This window comes from Drosophila serrata, unplaced genomic scaffold, assembly GCF_035046125.1.
Source record: "Drosophila serrata isolate PLE 108 unplaced genomic scaffold, ASM3504612v1 contig_241, whole genome shotgun sequence".
NCBI lineage: Eukaryota > Metazoa > Arthropoda > Insecta > Diptera > Drosophilidae > Drosophila > Drosophila serrata.
The window spans coordinates 4,145,484-4,169,204 of NW_028257139.1; the positions used below are offsets into that span (position 1 = coordinate 4,145,484).

At 42.3% G+C, this 23,721-nt stretch overlaps 2 protein-coding genes and 1 long non-coding RNA gene across 7 annotated transcripts; 2 read left to right on the forward strand and 1 right to left on the reverse strand.

Annotated features, from left to right (window-relative positions):
- Positions 1-124: 124 nt before the first annotated feature.
- Positions 125-5,941, forward strand: prd1 (pleckstrin homology domain-containing protein pruning defect 1). The gene is made up of 10 exons (XM_020958143.2): positions 125-325; positions 520-1,512; positions 1,580-2,479; positions 2,545-3,392; positions 3,451-3,603; positions 3,666-4,069; positions 4,127-4,340; positions 4,398-4,601; positions 4,662-5,030; positions 5,101-5,941. The coding sequence occupies exons 2-10, from the start codon at positions 573-575 to the stop codon at positions 5,218-5,220; spliced, it is 4,152 nt and encodes a 1,383-aa protein (XP_020813802.2). The 5' UTR covers positions 125-325; positions 520-572; the 3' UTR covers positions 5,221-5,941.
- Positions 5,496-8,269, reverse strand: LOC147643924 (uncharacterized). Of its 2 annotated transcripts, none has more exons than XR_015271473.1 (2): positions 7,763-8,269; positions 5,496-6,070 (listed from the first exon to the last, which is right to left on the reverse strand). It is a non-coding gene; the product is annotated as an uncharacterized LOC147643924 (long non-coding RNA). The 2 variants fall into 2 exon arrangements; XR_015271474.1 differs by lacking the exon at positions 7,763-8,269 and adding an exon at positions 6,168-6,422.
- Positions 8,060-22,623, forward strand: l(3)neo38 (C2H2-type zinc finger domain-containing lethal (3) neo38). 4 transcript variants are annotated; one of them, XM_020958325.2, is made up of 6 exons: positions 8,060-8,243; positions 8,683-9,758; positions 17,783-17,929; positions 19,074-19,813; positions 19,909-20,005; positions 20,063-22,623. In XM_020958325.2, the coding sequence occupies exons 2-6, from the start codon at positions 9,554-9,556 to the stop codon at positions 20,236-20,238; spliced, it is 1,365 nt and encodes a 454-aa protein (XP_020813984.1). In that variant the 5' UTR covers positions 8,060-8,243; positions 8,683-9,553; the 3' UTR covers positions 20,239-22,623. The 4 variants fall into 4 exon arrangements, with proteins under 4 accessions (XP_020813984.1, XP_086688137.1, XP_086688138.1 ...); XM_086832011.1 differs by having other exon boundaries at positions 8,072-8,364; XM_086832012.1 differs by lacking the exons at positions 8,060-8,243; positions 8,683-9,758 and adding an exon at positions 14,424-14,563.
- The last annotated feature ends 1,098 nt before the right edge of the window (positions 22,624-23,721 follow it).

Sequence of the window (23,721 nt, forward strand, 5' to 3'; positions counted from 1 at the left end):
ATTTAAATGATTTTACTAATTTTTAAAACTCCAACTCCCTATTATTATAATCAGACAAGAAACAGAGCTTATTATTTCACAAAAGTAACGGTCGCGTTGCCAACCACTTTTCAAGTCTGGCAGCACAGTCGTGTCAATCAGCTGTTCACAACGTTGGCAACGCTGGCAGGTCAAAATATTGATTGTTCACTTTTGGTTTTTTGGCGACTTAAAAATGCAGGCAGTGTGGCAAAAAATCTATTTTAAAGACCCCAAAACAGGTGCGAAAGAATAAACAAAATTATTGAGACCTAAAGTAACATGGAAATCTGCGCGACAATCGCAGGTGAGTGACGAAAACGAGGTGTTGAAAATTTTTAAGCCCGGTGCGATTTGCGGGCGGGGGCGGTGGGTCAGGGGTCATCATTTTCCTTTATGCAGGGTGACGCGATTCCGCTGCGGCGCATTGTGCAACTTGTGGATATTGATTAATTGCAAGAACGCCGAGATACACAATAATCTTTCCTTTTTTTCTCAAAGGTTAAAGAATAAATAAAAGCTACCAACAAGTGCGAAAAACAACTACAACAACCATGGAGTCCCCTGTGTATCCCAAGGCCAACAACAACCTGGGCATGGGTTCCGGCAAGGTGATCTCGCCCGTTGACAAGATGAGCTGCAGCCTGAACAGCAGCAGCACCATGGAGGACACTACGCCCAGCGACTCTGGTGTCCAAATGCTGGACTCGGAGAACAGTGACGTGATGGTGGAGTCCATATGTTCCTATGAGGAAAACCTGCGGCCGTCATCCACTTTTCCCCTCACATCCGTGGTAGACCCCAACTCCAATTTGACTCCTGCCGCAGTCGTCGCGCCTGAGGAGTCTATGACCATCAGCGAGTGCTCCACATTCGACACCACCGAGAAGATCGTGTACCGTCGCAAGGTGCATAAGACCTCATCAGCTGCCAAAACGCCTAAGAAGCGGGTATCCTTCCACGAGGACATCCTAAAGAACACACGCACTGACAACATTCATATCGAGCATGGCTTCATCACATATAAAAACGGTCGAAAGCTAGCATTTGCCAACTCTGCGGGCGTGGCCGGCGCTCCGGGTCGCTATTCCTGGTGCCCGGACCGGGAGCGTCCAGAGGGACCCAATGAACTGAGTTCCGTTGGCCGAGAAGACGATGGAGAGGACGCGACTGGCGACGGTAATGGAGCGAGGCGAAAGAGACACCTGGTCTACAGGAATGCATGCTCCGATGTCCTAGACTATGCCAATACGGATATTTTCGATACGGACGAGGCGGCTGGTCTGCACTACGACACTTCGGGTGTCTTTGAATATGGACCAAAGGCCGAGGAGCCATCGCACCTCTACAAGTGCGTCTGCAGCAGTTCCAATTCCAGCCTGGACTCGGACGAGCAGGACAAAAACTCCAATGGCAATCGCAAGCAGTACGAGCAGGCCAAGAGCAGTTCCTGCGACTGCATCGGTATGAGCAACGCCAACAACAATCTAATCGGTAAGATCGGCCTATATCAGTTGCCTTCAAAATAATAACTATCCTTTCTTGATTCAAATTATCTAAGGTGACAACTGCTATTATTCGGAGCCTAATATCGGAGACGCCGACAGCCCCAAGGTCAAGTCTGTTTGGAACAAAGAGAAGATGCCCAAGTCGAGCTGCTTAAAGAAAACCAAGCGACAGACAAACATCATACTCGAACAGGACCTCAATGGGCGGGTGAAGAAGTTCAACGTGCATGACATCAAGCACCAACTGCTAGACAACAGCAGCAAGATGATATTTGGCTCGCTAAAGAGCATATTTACCATGCCGCTGCCCGAGCGCGGGGTCCCAGAGGGCTCCGAGGATCTACAGGCAGTGGTAGAATGTATCCCGGAACTGACTCCAGATCACAAACCCCGACAGGTGGCCGAATCGCCAACTCTCAAAGCAAAGCCATTTCTAAGCAAGAGCCTCGATGGCAGCAAGAAGGCACAACCAGTTAAGAAATTCGTGCACAACGTGGATGAACAGTTGAGGCGTAAAAACGACGATGGCGACGATGGTACCAGCTCTGCGGATGTCTCTCCCATGGACACAAAACAGCCGCATACGTTGCAGCGCCAAGAGGAGTTTGATAAGGAAACAGGGCCACCGATAATGGGCTCTAGCGCACACGGGGAGTTTCGCAGCAAGTTCATAATTAACTGTGAGAGCACCGTGTTCGAGCACACGGGTGTATCTTACGAAACGGGTGAGGCGCCACACTCCGAGCTCTCGTCCTCCATTCAGCATACAAGCGTGGCCAGTTTGCTAGAGCAAAACACTCCCATTGCAGAGCCGGCCAGCAACAAGAAGTCGTTTATGGACGCTCCAATTGCAAAGACGTTCAGCAACTTCTTTCGCAGCTTCAAGGAGAGCACAAGTACTTCGGCAACGCCCGTGGAAAAGCACGAACAGAAAGCCACAGAAAGTTATTTTGGTAAGCACTTACTTTTTAATTAGTAACTGGTCGCTTGTAACTGCAAATTTAAAATTAAATTCCAGCGTCAAAAATGTCAAAGCAACAGCAACCAGCTCCTCCTAGCACCGGCAATAAGCTCCCTCGTAATTACTCCTCATCAACCATATCCGAACCCAGTTCGAACACCAACACCAGCAGCAACCATCATCAGATCGCTATAAATCCGCAGCTGGGCAATGCGGAGCGTCAGTCCAGGCACCTCGCCTCACCGCTGAAGAAGCGCGGACAGCCCGTACAGCCAGCTCGATATTACGACCATCAGCATCCGCACCAGAGCCGCAGTCTGCACAGCCCCAGTACATACCTATCGTCGGGACGCGGTGGCAGTGGACGAGATTCAAAGAGCACGATTCTAAGCGAGGAATTCGACGATATTCTGACTATAACAACAACGGATACAACCAATGACAAACGCTCAATGGACAGTGAAATGGTGATTGTTGATTACAACGACGTAGATTATGCACACCTGCTGAAGCCTCCAGCTCCGGCGGCTGCCAAGACCTCGTTGATTAATCGCTTCCTTCGAAATGTTACGCAGAAGAAAATCATGGAGACCTCCATACGCAAGAATAACTTCTTTGCTGATAAACTGCGAACCGAACAGAGACACACGGGATCTGATCTCTACGTGAAGGGTGCGCGGCCCAAGAATTACGAGTTGATTGACGATCTTAATGCGGAGATTGCCATGGAGATTGAAATGTGTGGCACGAACTCGCCGCGGCGAGAGCTGGCTATCAGCCTGGACCCCGATTTGCCGGGTTGCAGTTCGTCCAACTTTGAACTAGGCATTGGAGAGATCTCGATTGACTTATTCAAGGGAAAAACTTTGCTGAATCTGCACCAATCAAATGAGCAGTTAATGAAGGTATTCAAAAGACTTATGTTCTTTATAATCTGAAATTAATAAATGATTTTTCTTTAAGGTCTTTAAACTGTATACGGGCTACAGTTTCGATGGCATCATGACTCCTGTTCTGGTCCTACTGACGGACAAAACACTGTATGTGGCCAATCTTGATCGGAATTGTCTGCGTGCCAGGTTCGTTTTGGCCTATAAGGACTTAGATGTTATACTGGTAAGATTCTTTTACATTCCAACTTCGAGCTGCAGATATAACTATTTACATTTACATTTTAGATGGGACCCTTTGGCAATACGGTTTTGCTGAGCAACAGCACCCGCGATATGCAGCAGGTTCTGCTCGCGGGTGGACCCTATCCGGCCGGATCATTGGTCGCCAATCTGGAGCTGTGCGCCCGGCGCAGTGGCTCCACCCTGCCAGCAGTGGGTCAACTAACCCTCGAGCATTTGGCTCCCCTGCAGGCATTTGTGCGCGCCAACAGTTGCGTGGGCAGGGATGAGCACTGGCTTTTCTATGCAGTGGTTAACGTGCCAGCTGGCGGGGCCCTGCGAGTGGAGTCGCCTAGCGAACCACTAGGTCCCTCCATCAAGGGATTCCTTATGCACCGACGGCTTAGGCAGAGCACAAGCACATCAGCCGCCTCAAGGATATATTGGCAACCAGGATATTTCCTACTGAAGTAAGTACCTTGAGGTATTTCTAGGGCTTAGGACTTAATAAGGAAATTTCTCTAAAGGGCCGGCGTCTTCTACATGTTCAACGACTCCACACAGAGGCTTCCCAGCTGGGCCATGGCCCTGGCCGAGTGCCAAGGTGCCCGGCGGACTGTTAAATCGGAGCGGCCACACTGCTTCGAGATAGTGCTGAAGGGCGAGCTACTGCAACTGGCAGCGCCCGATGAGTACGTAGCCTCCGAGTGGCTGCAGGCTCTACTGCAGTCAGCCAGTGGTGTAAGTGAAAGAATTGCTTTTGTACTTGGAACTCCTTTATCTATTTTCTTACATTAGCTTGCTGTGCCACAGGAGAAGCACAAAACCTTGGGATGCACTTTGATAGTAACACAAAACCATTTGATAACCTTGCGCGAAGACTTTTCGGCTCCATTGCGTCAAATAAGCCAACAGCAGGCTGATAACAATTCAAGAGCACCGGAGAACAAGGAGATATTGCTAGAGGAGGATCTACTCAGTGTTTTTGAAACCAGTAGCTTGGTAAGCGTGTGCTCTTTACCTCAACAATATGGGATAATAATAATCCAAACTCCCTTTCAGATGGGCTCCACCATGAGCACGCCAACGCGTGGCACACAGCAATCCTTCTCCTCTTTAAGTTCTACGCCAACAAAGCACACAAATGACGCGGAGATATCGAAGGAAGACACAACTTCACCAGGAAAGTCGCAACGGATGACTAGTGTCTATGGAAAGGATTCCGGTCTAGCCATACTCACCTGTGCGGACATCAAGGCTATGACTGGCATTAAGATAACCTCGCGAGCCGAAACCTGGTGGTGCATACTAGAGTTCTCCTGCCAGGAGGCGCCGTTGGAGAGTCTGGATGATCTGGTGATCTTTTTTGCCAGTAGCATGGAGATGCAGCGTTTCCTGCGCTTGCTAGAGCAACTTTGGCAGTCTAAGAACGTATGTTGCCCCACTGGATTTCTAAACTTTAGATGGAATATAATAACAATGCTTTTTATGGGCTTTACAGAATGATCTCTTTCCCATAACCATACTGGACGACGGGGACACCCTAGCCGAACAATGTACCCAACTCTATGTGGACACAAACAGGGCCTGGGAGCCCCTGCTAACGGCTGCTCTGGGTTAATCCGTGGTTTTGGCAATATATACTCCATTTACAAAATAGACAATTATATTTCCATATAACTCAAGCGTTAAATATTCTATACTGAATACTCAAATAGATAATGAACAGAAAGTATTGATATTTACATATATACATAAACGTATACATATGTCGGTGTAATGTATTATGATTTTGTAATGCCTGCCTCCGCTTGACTCAACCCATTCATTTGCGCTGTTATACATTTGAATAATTTTGTGATATTAACCTTAAAAATCGCTGATCTTTGGTATACGTTTGTTTTCTAGTCTGTTTAAGTTATATTTGATTTATACATTGATTATTCGGACTTTTTATAAATCCATACATAAATATATGCATACATGTGTACAAATACTGCACAGAAAACTAAGATATATTATACGTAAACTTATATACATAAATATTGAACTTGTAATCCGAAATGTTATGTTTTTGGGGGAGCTCGACTGGTCCAAGGATCATATCCAAATAACGATATGTGGCTATTTATAAAATACATACAAATATTTGTAAAAGCTTCTTAGGAAAGGTGTAAAAGGCGGATTTAATATAATTTTTTTTGCAATGCTGTGCCTGTCCTTTTCAATTAGCATAGATTAATATCCCATCCTGACGCCCCCTTCTTTTTCTTATAAGCCTTTTCTCTCCAGTCCCACTAAAAGCTCATGATAATTAATAAAGTGAATATAAACGCCATTAAGAATCGGATTTTTTTTGTTATCCTAAGCCCATTGAGTGCTGATGGGCCTTGACATTTCCAATTATTGTCCTCTGGCGATGGGGTTTGGTGCTGGAAGACTGGGTTTTCGTAAATCCAAGTGTGGGACAACTGCACGAGAGCGAGAGAGAGAGATGTCTTCAGAGGCGGAGGATACTGGAATAGGGAACGAGTTGCCCCGTACACAGGGACCAACATAATAACATACACAAACATGCATGCAGGTTGTGTTTGTGCACATGCTTCGTATGTGTGTATGTATCTGCAGGTACATTCGGCGGTACACGCCCGTGTGTGCGTGTCTGTACATTCCAGTGCCGGTGATCGAGTTTTAAGGAAACTGTCCGATATTCGGCACATTTCGCCCCGTCTGCGCGTAAATTCATAATTGGAAAATGTTCATATAAATTCTAGATAAACACATGTAACAGTTGCAGCCGCCTCGCTCAAAAATCAAGCTAAACAAAGCATTGCATTCAAAGGTTCAAGCGCGCCAGAGCAAGAGGCAGCGAACGAGCGAGCGAGCGAGCGGGATGGGGCGAGAGAGTCTGAGAGGCGAAGCAAGGAGAATGCGAGAGAACGTAAAAACTCCAACCCTCTTAAATTTAAACGAGTAGAAGACAAGACTGCAACAGGAAAAAACAAGAATGAGCAAAGACATACAGACGTGCATACACTGCCATTTATGCAAGTGCACGTGTGTGTGTGTGTATGGCATTAACACATAAAAATTAGGCTCCTATCGAAACGACTTGGAAGTGCGCTGCTTTGTTAATTAAAGAATATTTTTTGAAGAAAAGAGTTCAACGATTGTTACGAGTTTATACATTAATAATAAAATGTGAAATTAATGTTCTAAGAATTACGAAATAATTACATTTGGGAATTTGAATTAATTATATTGTAACTTTAACTTTTAAAACTTATTCGAACCTTTATTTTAAGAATTTCAAATAGAAAATAAGTATTTAATTTAAAAGTGTAGAAGTACATAGAATTGATGACTGTTTTTTAATGATTAGAAACCTTAGTAAGGATCCTGGAAACACTTTCAAGTCAAAGGATAAAGAAAAGATTTTAAAATACAATCAGAATAAGAATCAAGAACAGTGCAGAACTTGTCGCCGTAGTGCAGCTGAGCCACACGGCCTGCTTTCTTTTGCCGCTGGACTCACTTTCATTAAAGACAACATACAGCGCAGCAGAATTAAATGCAACGAGAGCAATGCGCTCGAGAACGCTGCGCTCTCCGCTCTCCGCTCACCGCTCTTTCGCTTTGCTCTTCCTCTCTCTGTCCGTCCGTCTCTCTGTCGCCGTGGGCAAACAGATCCAGATACATGCACACAAGCATATAACCAAACATACATAGATACTTAAAACACACGGCGTATATACGCCGCTACATACAAACATTCACATGTAAACGTATAAGTGCACACCAATACCACACACAACCCCAAAAAGTTGGAAAACCAAATAAAAATACAAGGCGCATTGTGTGTGCGTTTTTCTTACAGACAGCCATCGCCGACGGGTAAATACCCTACGGGGATTTTTCATGGAAGTTTACATATAATTAGGGATAATGTTGATGTACATATTAATATCTGTTATGTGGCGAACTTAATAAAATAAAGTTCCATGTTGTTATTGAACTGAAATGTAAGTATCGTTGTTGAGAATATTTTGATATTGTCAAGATAACACAAGAAATTCAAATTGAACTTTAAAAATATTCCCCTAAATACTATAAAAAAGTTATGCAACTATCGTTATAAAGTTCTATAATTAAACTAAACTTACCCTTTACCAGATATAAAATCGTATAAAAAATACAATGTTTCATACATATAATTTAATTCCGTTGCCATAAAAAAGTGCAATCTTTATGGCCTCTTCTGGATCGCACTCAATATCCAAATCCACACACATATTCGAAAAGTCATCCTGCTTCGCGTTGTCAATTCAGTTGTTGTTGGCGGCCACAAAAAGTAGCTCATCTCTTGGTGGAAACCAGTTTTTATGCTACGCTCGCAACCGGTTTTCATCCTGATAACTTACAGCGAACTTCGTGTCGTGTCTCGCTGCGTGTCTGTCTGCTTTTGGCGTCTCAGTTCCAGCATAAATTGCACTTCGCCTGCACGGATCGCGCATGGAATATCTTCTGCCGCCCAGCAATCTCTGGCAAGTGACCAGGAGCAAGGGCTAATCTCGGCTAGGCAGCAGGAGCAAGAGCAGGGGCCTGGGGCCAGTGTCATATGCCCGGCGCTCGGTGCAGCGAAATGTAAGGAACGGAACGTACAAATAAACGCGCATTTTCCAGAGAAGTAGAAAAACTTCCACCCTCGAAGCGGCTCACACATACAGACATTCGAACAAACACACAAGCGAACTAATACAAACATGTAAGAATGCTGCAGTCGTGCAGGCACAGAGCTATGCGACCCAGTTGGTACTCATTAACGAGATAATCGAGAACAGGCGACTCAACGGTTCATGGAGCATAAATTTGTCTTTAATGAAAAAGGGAATACAATATGTAAAGTTAGCAAATAGTTTTCCCAGCTTTAAAAGTTGCCTCTTTTTAATTATTTTTTGTTTTTCAAGCATTGTACCAACTGCAATTCAAACGTACCCAAACATTTTTAGAAATTACTTTGTAAATTATTTCTCGATGGAAGTTCGACTGTTTAGCATATTCTAATCGTGGATTTTAACTGCAGGTTTAATTAAAGAAAAGGATTAGCAGAAAGCACATTGGATAAGAGGAAAGGATCAGACAAGCGAGCCCACAGTTATATCCAACTATATCTCCGTTCGAACTAATATACCCGCTGTGCCCCTGGGCACACTGTCACTGTCATTTGCGTCGCAGCGCTGCCGTCGTCCGCGTCCGCGTCGCTCTGCCTCTGCCTCTGCTTCTGCCTGGCCCAGTGTTTCCGCTTTCTTTCGCCTCGTTGTAATGTTACTTTTAGTTTGATGTCAGAGCCTCGCCGAGCCGGTTGTAAGCGTAATCGTAAGCGAGACTTTAGTGCGATTCCGCTCCGTTCCGCCGGGGTGTGTGTCTATGTGCGTGTTTGTGTTTAGTTCGAGCAGAGCCAGAGCAGAGCACCAAGCCAGAGTCGCAGTCGAGAATCGAAACCGAAAGTGGTTCTCCGCGTGTGTGCGTGTGCGAGTGTGAGTGAGTGAGTGCTTGTTGTGTTGGTGCCTGCTTTTCTACCCCCGAAAAAGCAAAGCACAGCATAAAACTGTGCGCTCGTACGCGCGCCAGTGTGTGAGTGTGTGAGGAAAGAGGCAAGGAGGAGAGAAGAAGTAGAAGGAGAAGAAGAAAGAAAAGAAAACCAACCCCCACCAGCGGCGGCGGAAAAGAGGAAGAAAACAACAACAGAAGGCACACCACTACCACTACCATTACGATTACCACTTTCCACCACCCACTCTTCGTCATCGCGAAAACGGGACTCGTGTAGAAACCGATCGAGAGAGCGAAGAGAGTGCGACTAAAGCGATTTAAAGGATTATTACTATTCCGAAGAGGGCCCCGCGTGGCCGCGTCGACATCCGCATTGCTACAGCCGCCCCGCCGATCCTGACATGATGAACTTCTCCGCGTTCGGCGGCCCCTTCTCCGGCATCCATCAGTTTGCCGCTAAATTTGATGCTCAGACGCCCGGCGCCTTCGGTACGCCCCCCGCCGCCGCCGTGAATGCAGCAGCCGCTGCGGCTGCCGCCGGCACCGATAACCATGTGCAGCGCTATCAGACCAATGGCAATCACTTTAATCAGAATGTGCCCAACGGTAAGTGCATCTGCCACAAACACATTACACACATAAGCCATACATACATTGCCCCCTGCTCAAGCGCATGCACATGCACATGCACATGTGTCTGTATAACATAATCACTAAAAATTTATTTTATTTTTATCGATTTATTTTCGCCCGCTGCGGGCTGCGACGCCGGCGTCATAGCGTTCAGGGGGGTATAACGAATACACTCTCACTCGGGCAGCGGCAGCGACCGCGGCAGAGAGGGTCGGGCTATGGGCTCGCCTAATGCCCTACACACTGGTTTTCGCTATTGGGGGCCTTGTGGGGGTAGCAATAAACATGATTCAGACCGCGAAAACGTTGCCATAAGAACTTGGATTACTTTTACTTGAGTTTCTAAACCGCTCTGTCAATAAAAGTTATTTGATTCTTTTTAGTTTGAGTAAGGATATGATTGAAAAGAAGTTTTATTTTATAAAAGCAAGTGCTGCAATAGGTACATTTTAACTTTTTATGGTCAGACTCCTATAACTTGAATAACTAAAAGAACAACAAAACTAGCATAAAAGAATGATAAAACTTTTACAATTTCAACCTTTCTTCACTTCCCAACAAAGTAGGTTCGAGTTATGGTGATAATATTAGGTGTAGTCTTGTATTTTTATGGCCAATAAAACTAATTTGACTCATAAATCGTGATTTGGGAAAGTTTACTTCAAAACTAAATCCCGTTCAGCTTTTAAAGGACTTGGTGATTTAGGATACCATAAAATGAATGTATTCTTCAATATTTTGAATAGTTCCGATCAATTGTCAAACACGTATTATAAAAGTTAAAGGCACCAACATAAAATTGTTTTTATTATTATTTAAATATACATTAGTTTCTAGTTCACATAAAATGTTCATATATGTTTGAGAATAACTTTTGGGATATAAATAACAGAAGAATTCAACTGAATAGGAAAGTTTGATACTTCCGTTGACCATTTTACGCGTCCAAGAAAACCATTAAATATAGAATAGACAGTGCAAAAGTCAAACAATGAATTTCACATAAATATATGATCACATAAATATATATATTTAAAAAATTTGTTTACAACTACAATTCAGGATTTTACGATGGTTTAATATAATTCTTAAGCAATGTGGTTGAATATAATTGAATATATTTAATTAATATAACTGATTTAGTTAGTAATATTCAAATGAATGTTAGTATCTTGCATTTTAAGATGCATTTCACAACTTTATGGAAAACAACAACAACACCCTGAGTGCCTCAAATAATACTTTTCGTAAATCGCCAGCAAAAGGCTGCTTTCCATCTGGATCTACTTACTGACATTCGCGTGTAGACATGTGTGAGTGTAAGTGAAACTGGCATCAACCGGGTTTCCCACCCCCAACCCTGATGTAGAACGCTGGCACTCTGGCCAGCGAAGAAGATGTCTTCCTCGGGCGAGGAGCAGCAGCAGCAGCTAGTCCAATTTGTAAACCGCACTACAATTTTTTGGGGGTTGGTCGTGGGGTGGAGCGACGACTTAGTACGAGTACGAGTATACCCTGTCATCAAAGCTGAATATAACGATTTTTTCGTCGTTGTTTTTGTTGTTCTGCGCTCTTTTTTTTATACGAGTATCCGACGCTCTATGTTTTGAGTCATTACCACCCACCCCCGAGTGGGGGTGTATTGGTGAGTGTGTGTGCGAACCATTCCTGCTGCTCTTGTTGTTGTTTTGCGTGGCTTGAAAATGCAATGAACTCAAATAACTTTTGAATTTGCTGCATTTCACTTTGTTTTTTGTCGTAGGGGTGGGTTTCGTTCTCTCCAGCTACTTAAGCACACACATAGAAATACAATTAAATACATATATGTATGTAAGTGTGTTGGGTTGGGTGTGTGCGAGTGTGAGTGTGCGAGTTTACAACCCCCAACCCCCAAAGAGCCTGCCATTGCTTTTTTAATTGCACTGACTTCCTGCCAAGTTGCAACTTTTTTCGTTGTTGTTGTAGTTGCAGGGTGTGACCAGGCCCTCCCCTGATATATTGAGTGCATAAAACCCTCATGCTCCAGGTTCATCCCCTAACCATCGGCTCCTTCTTCTTATCAATTCTAATTAGTTGCATTTCCTTGCATAATTAGATTCCCAGGACAACCTACATACCCCACCGCAACCATTGCAGCATTTCATAATTTATTTTTGCCCTGGCAACTGCACAGATATTATATTCCACTTGCATTTATTGGAAAGTGGAGAACCAAGCCCGAACCCAGACCCAAACTCCTCTGCATCGCTTAGGTTCATTGATCCCGCCTTTTGAGCTACGCATTATATTTCCAGTTTAGCGTTTTATATATTTTTTACCTGCTGCTATAACAGGAAAATGCGTTTGCCAGTGTGTGTGTCGTTCCTGTATTTGTGGGTTGCTCTTTTATCTGCCTCTGTACACACACCGAGAGTGTGTGTAATCCACGGGTCGGCGGTATTCAGTATTCAGTATTCGGTGGTATTCGAGTGCCCAAGCTGATCCCAGGCAGGTATGGTGTCCCACGTACTCACTCGAGCCACTGCATTTTCCTGCTTTTCTCGCTTATTAGCTGCATTATCGCTGCCCTGCGACTTTCTGACCTGCTCGAGGTTTATCTCTCGATACCTACCCGATAATTTGGCCGGGTTGCTTGTATAAATCATTATTGGGTTACCGGGAAATGCATGGCAGCAGACATGTATCTGGAAATGTAAACAGAAAAAATACCTGACGGAGATTGGGAGAATGTTGCTTGGACTTCAGCTGTTGGAAAACCCAAAACTGAAGAATAATTAAGATAGAGATGAAACGCATTTACAATATAGAAATGGAGATGTAATCACTTATATGAAAATATAACAGATAATGCAACTGGTTTAGGGTTCTTATGTTAGTATACACAATTTCCTTTATTATGATAATGTTATTATAATCATAAGAAAAGAAAGCATTTCGCCTTTTAATTATCGTATAAACTTATACTTTATGGTCCTGAAGTTGTATTTTCCTATTCCTTTAATTTACTTTTGATTCAAATGAGGTTTTAATACATGACAATTATCGTAAAGGAAAAAAAAAACACAAGTAATAGCTTTAAATAATTAATTGTTATAAATTACTTAATATTTTTCTTTAGTTTCTATTATGTGTTACAATTATCCTATGCCTAAACGTTGCAGAAATACAATAAATGTAAATTCTGTTTAACATTATTTCAAGATTTCTGTTTTCTGACTTGGTTGAAAACATTAGGAGAATGGGATGTAAGCCTTTATTAGGAATATTTGAAAAGTCAGTGGACACCGGGTATCTTGTTGTCGAGGACACGCTCCGCGCTCCCTTTTATTAACGTCCCCCTAATGTACAGCAGACACCCCAGCCATAAAACATTTGCATTTTTTATATACATAAATACATACATTTCTATGTACAAAGTTATGTACCTATGTGCACTGTACATAGAGGTATGTGCTGCGTGGGTGTGAATGACTGGTTACACCCCCAAATCGTTGCCTGGATGTATGCAACACTAAAAAAGTGCGCATGATAAAGCAATTACGATGGGGTACACAGACCCCAAACCCCCAAAGCCCATTCCTTTCAATGGATATAGATAAATAAATATTAGCAAGCATTGATTATTTATTTCTTTGTTGTTCCACCATTGACTTTAAGGCTTAAAGCGGCCGTAGAGCTTTAGACTTTTTTTGTTTTGTTTTTGGTCCTGCTTGCGCTGATGACTTAAACTCTGGCGATGGCGCCGTTTGCTTTCTACCCCTCTCAATCTCGTCCGTGTTACTGTACACTCAGAAAAGCGTTGCTCCTTATGCTAAATATTAAAATTATTTAAATTCAAAATTGCTTTATTTTTGTAACATTTTATAAACTTATTAAGTGGATTTAATTTTTGTTCAGAAACCTTAAACCTTATAGGAGTATATTTTGAATAGCTTTTAAACATAAATCAAATTTGTTTTAAAGCTAGTATCAATATGTATGTGTTATTTCGATATTTTAGAATGAGAAAATTGTTTATTCAGGCCATTCCTTGACTTATTTCCATTATTAATATTTAAATAATTGTATGACTTTAAGCCACATTGTTTTATAAAGAAAAACAACAGTTTTTACTGTTTTTAAATAGTTTCAATACAAATAGTAATTCTTTACTGTTAGTTTTTGTTTTAGAACAAAAATACACACACACGTGAAGATACTTTATACTATTCCATTTTAATTGATTAATTGTCTAATATTTTTTTTTAAATAATTTTTAAAGTGTATTATACTTGCACTCCTTTTACTCATCCACCCCCGCCACACCACCCCACTGACATACGCTCTCACTCTCTCGCTCTCTGCTGGCAGCACACTTCGGGTCAAGTTTCGCCCAACTCCGTTAGGGGTTGCAACTTTTCCTCACAGTGATGTCATTTATTTCACAAAAAAAAAGCTGGATTAACGAAATGAAAAAGCTAGAAAACAGGAAGAAAATAACGAATTTCTATAGTTTGAAAGCCCATCTATTGTAAATATCTATTCAATCAAACATTAGCAACGAAACTAAAGTCATCTCACAGAAATGACAGTTTCCTCCAGAATTGCGGTATTTCTAAGTTTATTCCAGAACACAACTTTTTCAAAAAAGCTGCTTTTATTTTCTAAAAACAAAAAACTAGAATTTCTGCTTTAAAAAAAAGACAATTTTGACGGGAAAAAAGCGGAAGTGACATCTGCTCCCTCTACCGCGCGGGCGCTCTCACCGCTTTCACTGCCTCTCACACACGCAGACAGAGGCAAGCGACACACATAGACAGGGACAGGACGAGATAAACGCCATGTTTTCAAAATCGCTGCCCGGCGCATTCCTTTCCATTTTGTTCCACTCTCGCCGCTCTCTCACTCTCGCTTGGCCGTGTTTCCGACTTCACCGACTTTGACTCGTTACTCCGGCTCCAGCTCCGAATACGAGTCCGAATCCGGCAATATATTCGCCTCCTCCACGTTGTCGTTGTCGTCATCCTATTCATGGGAAAGTGAAGTGAAAAGTGAAATGCCACGGCCGAACCGATGAAAACGACGAATGCCGGTTGCCATCCACATCCACATCCCGCTTTTTGTTGTTACCATGTCTCCGTCTCCATCTCTGTTGTTGTCGCCCGTGTTTTTGGCCACTCCAGTCCGTATTTTCCGGATGCCTTTGAACCCTTTTTATGACTACCTTTCAATTTTCATTTTTTTGTTGCATTTGTTCTCAAAGCCGTTTGCCGGATGATGATGATGCCTTAACCAATTGACACTTAGACAATTGCATTAGTAATTCATTACTACTAAGTACCGCATTAAAAGCTATGGATTATGTTAAGGAAGTAAACTATAAGTTACCTTGTGGATAATAGCATTTGGTAATATGTTGGCAAGGATAAATTGCTCATTTACATAAAACATTTTAAGTGTTCTAAAATGACAATTTATCTATACTATACTTCCATTTATGAATGTTTTCTTTTAAAGCCCTCTGATATTTTAAGAAGGAAATCAAATACGAAGAATACATTAAATCTGTATGATCATTCGATGGTAATAAAAGGCACCTACCTATATCCTTTAAAAATCTCTCCAAAAGTATGCTTCAATATGTTGCCCCTTTTCCAATATATTTTATTGGCAATAATATATTGCTTTATTAAAAGTAGATTCCATTATTAGATTTTATTTTTAATTGGTGATTATCTAGGGTGCTTAAGAAATTACTAGTTTTGAAACCCCTTAAAGATAGGTCAGTCTAAATATGTTTTATTTTCGATGGCAATTTTTTAAACATTGTTTTGTTTTTACATATATTTTTTTTTTATTTAAAATAACTTAGTAATGTCTATAGCTCAGAAAAACCTACATAATTCTACAATCATTGGATTTACATGTCTCTTATAGGTTTTGCATAAACAAGTAACGTGTTTTATTGCTCTGATTTCTCGTGACGTTAAAGCATAATCATTTGCATAACCATATGGTTTCAATTTAAATTACTGCCACTTGGACGAGTTTATTAAAGTAACGCTTTAGGGAAAGCTAGCAGCATGTTTTGTACCCAAAAAAAGAGACGAAAAGAATTAAAGCATTCGGAAATATGTTAAGTTATGGCCCAAGGTCGAATGGTAATTTATATGGAGACTAAGACCAGCACGGGCCACACGCACAGGGACACATAAATTTCACCACGTCAGCGAGAGGGAAATGCTTTTCCTCAGACAGCAGGCGTTGTTCTTTTTTTATTTGCCTAATTGTGAATATCATTATAAAATGTAGAGAGAACAGTTTTCCGAATCCGAATCCTTCCATCCAGAATCATCGGCTCTATGAAGGTACACAGGAACAATTTAAGGCAGGCGTACATATAGAAAAGCCAGGCAATTGGCAACAGCCCGAGAATGTTATTTATAAAACCGAGCACCCGGCTAAGAAAAAGCCAAGAAGCAGGCACCGCGGATCCGGGGGAAAGCAGGGAAGATGCACACACACACACACAGAACCACCGAAAAAGCGAAGAAAAAAGCGACGAGCGCTTTTCCTATGGCATACATTCGGGCGTGTGCGCGGCCGGCATTTTCAGTTTCAGTTTTAATTTCCTTTTTCCTATGTGTATGCGTTGTCGGGGGCCCCGACAACACGTGTGTGCGTCTCTCTCTGTGTGAGTGTGTGTGTGTGAAAATTTGGCCTTGGCAGACGGCAGCGTGTGGCCCAAAAGAGGGAGGCCTCAGCGGGTGGTTTGGGGGAGAGGACGACGACAGGCAGCAGACAACAACAATTTGTAGGCACACGCACGTTCGGCGAGTAGGAACAAGCGCCGTTAACTATACTACACCAATACATATTTATGGTCGTTAGGGTGGACCTTTTAAGGTTGGAAACTAGGCCTACTATCAATCAGTATTTCCTTATTTGAATTTTTAAAGGACTTTCAGTTGATTTTTGCTTCAGGGAGAAGAATTGGACTCAAAATTATGGTTTTCTTGATGTGGGAACGTGAGTCGGCGATCGAGGACTAACGCCAGCTAGTGTAATATTTAGACGAAATAATTAGGAACTATATTTGATCAAGAGCCTTTTTTTTTTTAATTTATGATATGATGATATTATAATGTGAACTATTTTATATTAATCCAAAAAACAAAGATAACTTTGGGAGTCCGAAATTTATATTATCTTGCACAGAAAAAGGAAAGATTTTCTGTGCTAGTTTTTATTAGATTTTTTCTGCTTGAGATGGCTAGATCGACTGTGCTGTCGATGCTGATCAAGAATATATGTATATGATTTATAGGGTCGGACATGACTCCTTCACTGCATTCCATGCTTCTGACTAGAGTTATAATACCCTGTAAGGGTATAGTTTTGGGCCAAGTTTTTTGTTACCAATCCGAACCAAAGTCCACTCCAATATTTTTGTATGCAGAAAATGTTGCTGCCTACACACAGGCACGGGCACCGAGTTACTGGCCCTAGATACATGAATACATATATATATATACGCGTATATATATCCGTATATAGGCGTACGTGTGTCGTGCCATATCGTCGTTACTTTGTCGGCCGTACGTTGTTTTTGTGCCGGCACCCGATCTTTATTCGGCTCGCCAGCTGAGCCACGGGATTCGATTCGGAGCCGGCCGGAGACGGACGAGGAGACCGTCGGCAAAGGGAAGCATTTGCCGGAACCAGGAGCAACTCCAGTCAGGCCCAGTCGGTTGTAGTTAGTCGGCCAGAGTGCGTTGTGCGAGAGCGGCGGGCCGAATTGAGTGGTGTTCCAGTGTTTTAATCATTAATAGTGCTAAATCCCTGACAAAACACACACAAGGAAAAAAAGAAGAAAAAAAAGCAACCACACACCATAATTCCATTAAAGGGTGTTCACCATGTGTAAATATCCTTTGCCCCTTTCTTATTTCCTGCACCACACAACCGAGTTTAACCAAAAAGCCAATATTAATTGTGAAAATTTGATATCTTTTCAGTTTCGGCTGCCAACAACATGCAATATGGCCAGAATATATCCATACCGTACTCACAGCCGCAGGGTGATCTGAACTTTCTCAATGCAGCCGCTGCGGCCGATCATAAGGGTAAAATCCATCCAAAAATCGAACGTGACCGGGAAGAAGGTGAGTCGTCGGCGAGCCGCCAGTTGGGGATTGAGTGGGCGGAACTACGCGGGTGGGTGGCTCCGGGACTGGCTCTGGCTCTGGCTCCGGCTCCGGCTCGTGCTGCTGGGTCTGGGGGAAGCTGAGCTGGCTGGTGTATGTACAGCGCTTTCGGGTCGGTATATGTGTATTTCAAGGACGCAGTCATCACTCGTCGTGCGTCTCCCTTCGGCTTCGTTATTTATAAATGTTTTTGGGCCTGTCTGCCATCCCCCGGGTCGAGGGGCAGTGAAAGGGGCAGGTGGTTTGGGTATAGCACACTTTTTCATCCAGTTTTACGCTGAGCCACCTTAAACAAGTGGATGTGAATGTTGCTCCTCTCATTCCCAATGATTACGCACGCTGCAAAGGCGAAAAGTTTGCAACGCTCGCATGTGAGGAGGGGTGGGTGTGTCCTTGGCAGTAAATAATGGTTACTATCCGGGGATTCTTCAGGATAGACAGCCCGTTCCGGATTTTTACCAATCCTTCAAAACCTAAATTCTGGATAAACAGAGTTTTTTTAAAGTTATAAATATATGTGCATATTTGTTTACTCAGTAGTATATTTTCGATCAAGTTAACTTGTAAATTATAATTATGAAATTATAATAGAACTTTCTTACCTACTATAAAGTTAACAATGAAACCACTTTTTATTAAGTAGCCAAGATTGTTTCATTTTTATTGACCGTGTCCAGCTGTAAAAGAAAACAGGAAAAGGACGAAAACTTGGTTGCTACCCAGACACATATACTAGAAAGCAGCTGACACGCCCCCCAAAAAGGTAAAGGGTGTTGGGAAAATGCTGTTGGGGTAGGCCTCCTTTTTTCTGCTTCAAAGAAAATGATGCAGGAGTTGATTAGATAATAATGAGATGTCATATTGATTAAAATATATAGAATTTGGGGCTTGAAAAGTATGCAATAATATTTTGCAAATGCAATTGTTCAATAAATAGTACATTAATAATGAATACAGGCTTATTAAATAATACTTTATGTGACAAAATTAAATGCTAGAGATTTAAAAATGCTATTTTGGCTGAAATCGAACATTTTCAATTCTCTAGAATGTGCCTCCTTAGTTCGCACTACAATAAATTCTTCCTCTCCCATTTCCATAGTCCTCAATCAGCAGATCCTGCAAAATGTGAACCAATCCTGGCAAACGCTGGCCAACACGGCCAACACGGTGGACTACTCGTCTCACCTGCTCTCCGCCACACTGCCCATCTCCATACAGCACTTCCTCAAGTACTCGGAGACTATCAAGAAGGAGTCCACCGGCGATGTCCTCAAGAACGGCACCAATCTGGCCAGCCTGGCGCTGGGCGGTGTCGCCCTGACGCCCAGCAATAATGGGGCCAATGGGGGCCACCACAACGGACTGGTGGGCATGGAGCACGGCGGTCATATGACCAACATGACGGATGCCAACGGTGCGGCGCTGACGAATGGAGGAGGAGCCAGCAATGGGGTGAATGGCAATGCCAATGGTGCGGTGAGCAATGGCGGCGCCGGGGCGGTATCGAGTACCGGATCCGTAGGCACTACGAACGCTACCGGCACCACCGGCACGGCAACCGGCAAGAAGACCAAAAAGAAGAAACCACCAAAGGAGAAGAAGCCGCGCCCCAAGCCTGGCGAGATCCGCGAAACAAAAGCACTGGACGGCTCGACGCTCTACTGCTGCCCAGAGTGCCAGATGGCCTATCCGGACCGCAGCCTCATCGAGCAGCACGTCATCTCGCACGCCGTAGAGCGGCGCTTTGTCTGCGACATCTGCAATGCGGCGCTGAAGCGCAAGGACCACCTGACCAGGCACAAGCTCTCCCACATACCGGACAGGCCGCATGTGTGCAATGTGAGTCGAGACAACCATCACGGAAAATAATAAAAAAACGAGTTGGGAAAATTCAAGACAATTCAAATACTAACTTTCTGCCGTCTTTTCAACAGATCTGCATGAAGTCCTTCAAGCGCAAGGAGCAGCTAACTCTGCACATTGTCATCCATTCCGGTGAGAAGAAGCATGTATGCATTGAGTGTGGAAAAGGTGAGTGTTGCTGGAATCGAAGCTTTTATGTGGTTAGTTATCAATTTGTTACCTTAGGTTTCTATCGCAAGGATCACTTGCGTAAACACACGCGCTCCCACATCGCCCGACGCGTCAAGTCGGAGGTGTCGGCGCAGAACGTGAACGGATCCGGTGGCGGTGGAGGAGGAGGAGGCGGCGGTGGCGGTGGTGGCGGCAACAGTGCGCAGAACAACGCGCTGCACGGCTCCTGAGGATCGTACAAGGACTTCTGGTAAACTCCCAGACGAATTTCAAGCCATAATGGGCGGCCGGGCTGCTGGCGGCGGGGGGCGTAGATCCAGATCGTATCGCCTGTGGCCGTTAGCAGTCGAGCTGCCTTTGAAATTCGCTGGGGGCTTACCGGGGGTCCTGCTGAGCGTCACCCAACTCCAATACAATAACCCTCAAGAATAAACACGAGTTATACTTACTGGATGCAAGTATTAGTACGATTTTGTTCACGACACTTTCAGTTCTTTAGCTTTAGTTCTTTCAGTTGAGATTTTCGCACAAAACACACTAGCAGAGTCGAGCAAAAAAAAAGTATAGCAATCGAAATGTACAAATCAGCAGAATGACAGATTTAAATTCGAGTTTAGTATGCGCATATGTTAGGGGAAGATAACGCCGTCGCGTAGCTTTCGTTTCTCATTTTTTCGGGGATCTGTGATCTGTAGTCGCTGCATAAACAAGAAGGAAAAACGAGAGACGATCGATCGAACGCTGCTCTAAGAATAAGTTAATGTGTCTGCAACCGATTTACTATATATTGTATGTGCAATTTATGAACCTCTTAATTTGCCTTTTGTTTTGGTTGCCCTTGTGGCGCTTTTGTTCACTACAACACACACGGTACACGTGTGCTGTGCTCCCTTGGAGAGATTCGTCTAGAATTATGCACATTTTAACGAAGTAAGAGCTGCTCTAAAAGCAAAATTTATACTTCTAGTCTTGTATTTTATTTTACCAATAGTAGGCATAGAGAGGGAAACCCCGAATCGAGGTCACGTAATCTTAAGCTTTTAAACTTGAATGTTCAAAAGGAAACCTTCGACTTGGACGCGAGTCACAGCAACAAACACTAGACAGCAGACACGACTTGCATGCGTGCAGCATTCATGCCCAACTTCCAGCCATCGTCATTGTTTGCCAGCAAACTGCAATATCTACCACAGTACAGTACAGAACCACATATAACCAAGCTTACCAATCCAATACCGATAACTGATAACCACAAATAGCGTTAAGAGCCACAAAATATATACAACATACAGCAGCAGCAGCCGCAGCAGCAGCAATAGCCATAGGATCGCAGCAGATTACAAAAGCAAATGCAATGCAATAACCGAAACACAACTGTATAAATCGATATTTTTATATATATAAATACAAATGAAAAGAGAGAGCATATGAAAACCGAATAGGAATATAAAGGCATAAAACAATAACCGAAATAAAGTGCAAACACTTCGAGCAAGTGACAACGTAATTTACTGTTCAAATACAAAGCATTTTTTGAGATTAACGATTAACAGAGATCCATATGCAGACATATAGCGATGCAGCATACACTTGTATAGTTATATACGCAGCTTCAACTAAATACGCTAGCCAACAGATACACATAGAGATATAGATACAGATACAAATACGGATACTGAAAAGCGAACACTTCTTCCTTGTTTGTCTCGATCAATCTGCAAATTTTGCTAATGACCCACTGAGCTCGAACTTTTGACTCTGTTTCTGAATGGGGGGATTGCTACAATTTCATGTACATTCTTACGATATTAAAATATTTTATTCTTGTATCTGTGAAATTGTATCTATTCCTAATTTTGTGAAATCAAGAAATCAAAAGTTCGAGCCAGAGCGACATTTTCACACTCCAAATCAATCTTTTTTTGGGCACATCTCACACACACACAGAAAAAGATACTTAATCACTTCTTAAGCTGACATCGAGAGCGGTGTATCTATTCGATGCCAGATCTACTATAGTAGCTTACAGTGCAGTTTGTAATTGAAACACTTGCAGTGAAGTACAAATATTTTAACGACAGCAGCAGATGCAGACGATGAGGAGGGAGCCACGACACAATACAGCAGCTACATAGGTAGTTGCACATATTAGCCAAAAAATAATGCAAAACAGATCTAAATACAGTTACTACACTAGAGGGCAGCAGAATATATTATTAACGCGTTTCGTTGTTGGCCCCAAAGGCGGGGGCCCAGGATACAAATTGTAAAAATAACGTGACAAACTTATAAATAATTAAGCTACCTTCAGCGTAAACAAGGAGTTATTATTTGCCATTGATTTTCTTGTTCTCTCTCTTTCACCCACTCAATGTCTCTCTCTCTCTCTTGACAACACACACACACTTAAATCGAATAAGAGAATATAAAACAATAAGTTTATAAAGTAAAAGTTGCAATAAATGACAAACAAATGAAATTAAATCACTCAGGGATAAAGCCTCCAAAAGAAAAACAAAAACATAAAATAAAAATGCAATATTTTAAAAGAAACGAAATGAAAACAAAAACGAAAACAAAATGGAAAGAAAACAAAAATTTAATCTAAAAAGAAAGTAAATTTTAAAGTTAAAAGAAAAAGAAAAACAAATATTTTAGTATAATAACAAGGACAAAAAACAAAAACAAAAAAATGGAAAAGTTTTAGAAATTTGCACAAATTTTTGGCATTTTATAAACGCAAAAAACGAACCATCAACCAAACAAATAAATGCATTAAATCGAACTAACAAAATAGAAACATATTTTCACACACATTTCATTGGCTTAGCGAAGGTATAAAATCAAGAAAGAAAATAGCAATTACAGGATAGAAACAGAGCGAAAGGTCCGTGCAACTTTTAGTGCATTTAAATAAACTTGAAACTGAAAACTCAAACAAAATATAGGAAAGAATATTTACAGGCGCTTAGAGGCGGATCGGAGGAAATATGATGGCATTTAGCGCAAGGATGGATCCATTTACGATTTAACAAGCCAATTGCCACACAAAACTCAACATACAAAAAAACACACAACCAATATTTGAAACTGTAAACTGTAAACTTTAAACTGTCAACTGTACGTATTGAATTTATGTTTAGTGTCTGCAGCATGCGGGGGATGTGAGGAACAGAAGATCGAAGATGATGATGAGGAAACGGGCGAAGAGCTAAATACATTTTAGGGTTAGGTTTTCTGCGAAAGGACTGAAGTTAAGGCAACGTAGCGTTTAAATGCAAAATTGAATTGAAAATTGAATGAAGAGAAACAAAAACCGAGTGTTATGGATAATGGAGCGTGCGCGCGAGTGTGCGGTCGGTGACGAAAAATTACTTGTTTAAGGCTGGATGGACTTATGGTAATTTTGACGCAAAAAACGATAGTAGCAAAACAAAAACAAAAAACATGTAAAATGCAGATACCATATTTTTATAATTAAAACAACGTCCCCACCCCAACCTCGAAAAAAACCCAAATACCCAACAATCTCCCTGATCTTAATATATGTTTAATTCAACTGCAATTATCGTTAAAGACGTATTTACTGTTTGTGATCCAAAATTCATTGATTAAACGTAAATTACACACAAAGATACAAAAATAAAAAAACAAAAAAAACAATGTTGCATGGGCAAGGTTTGAAGCAAAGTCAGGGTTCGTTCAGCATTCGC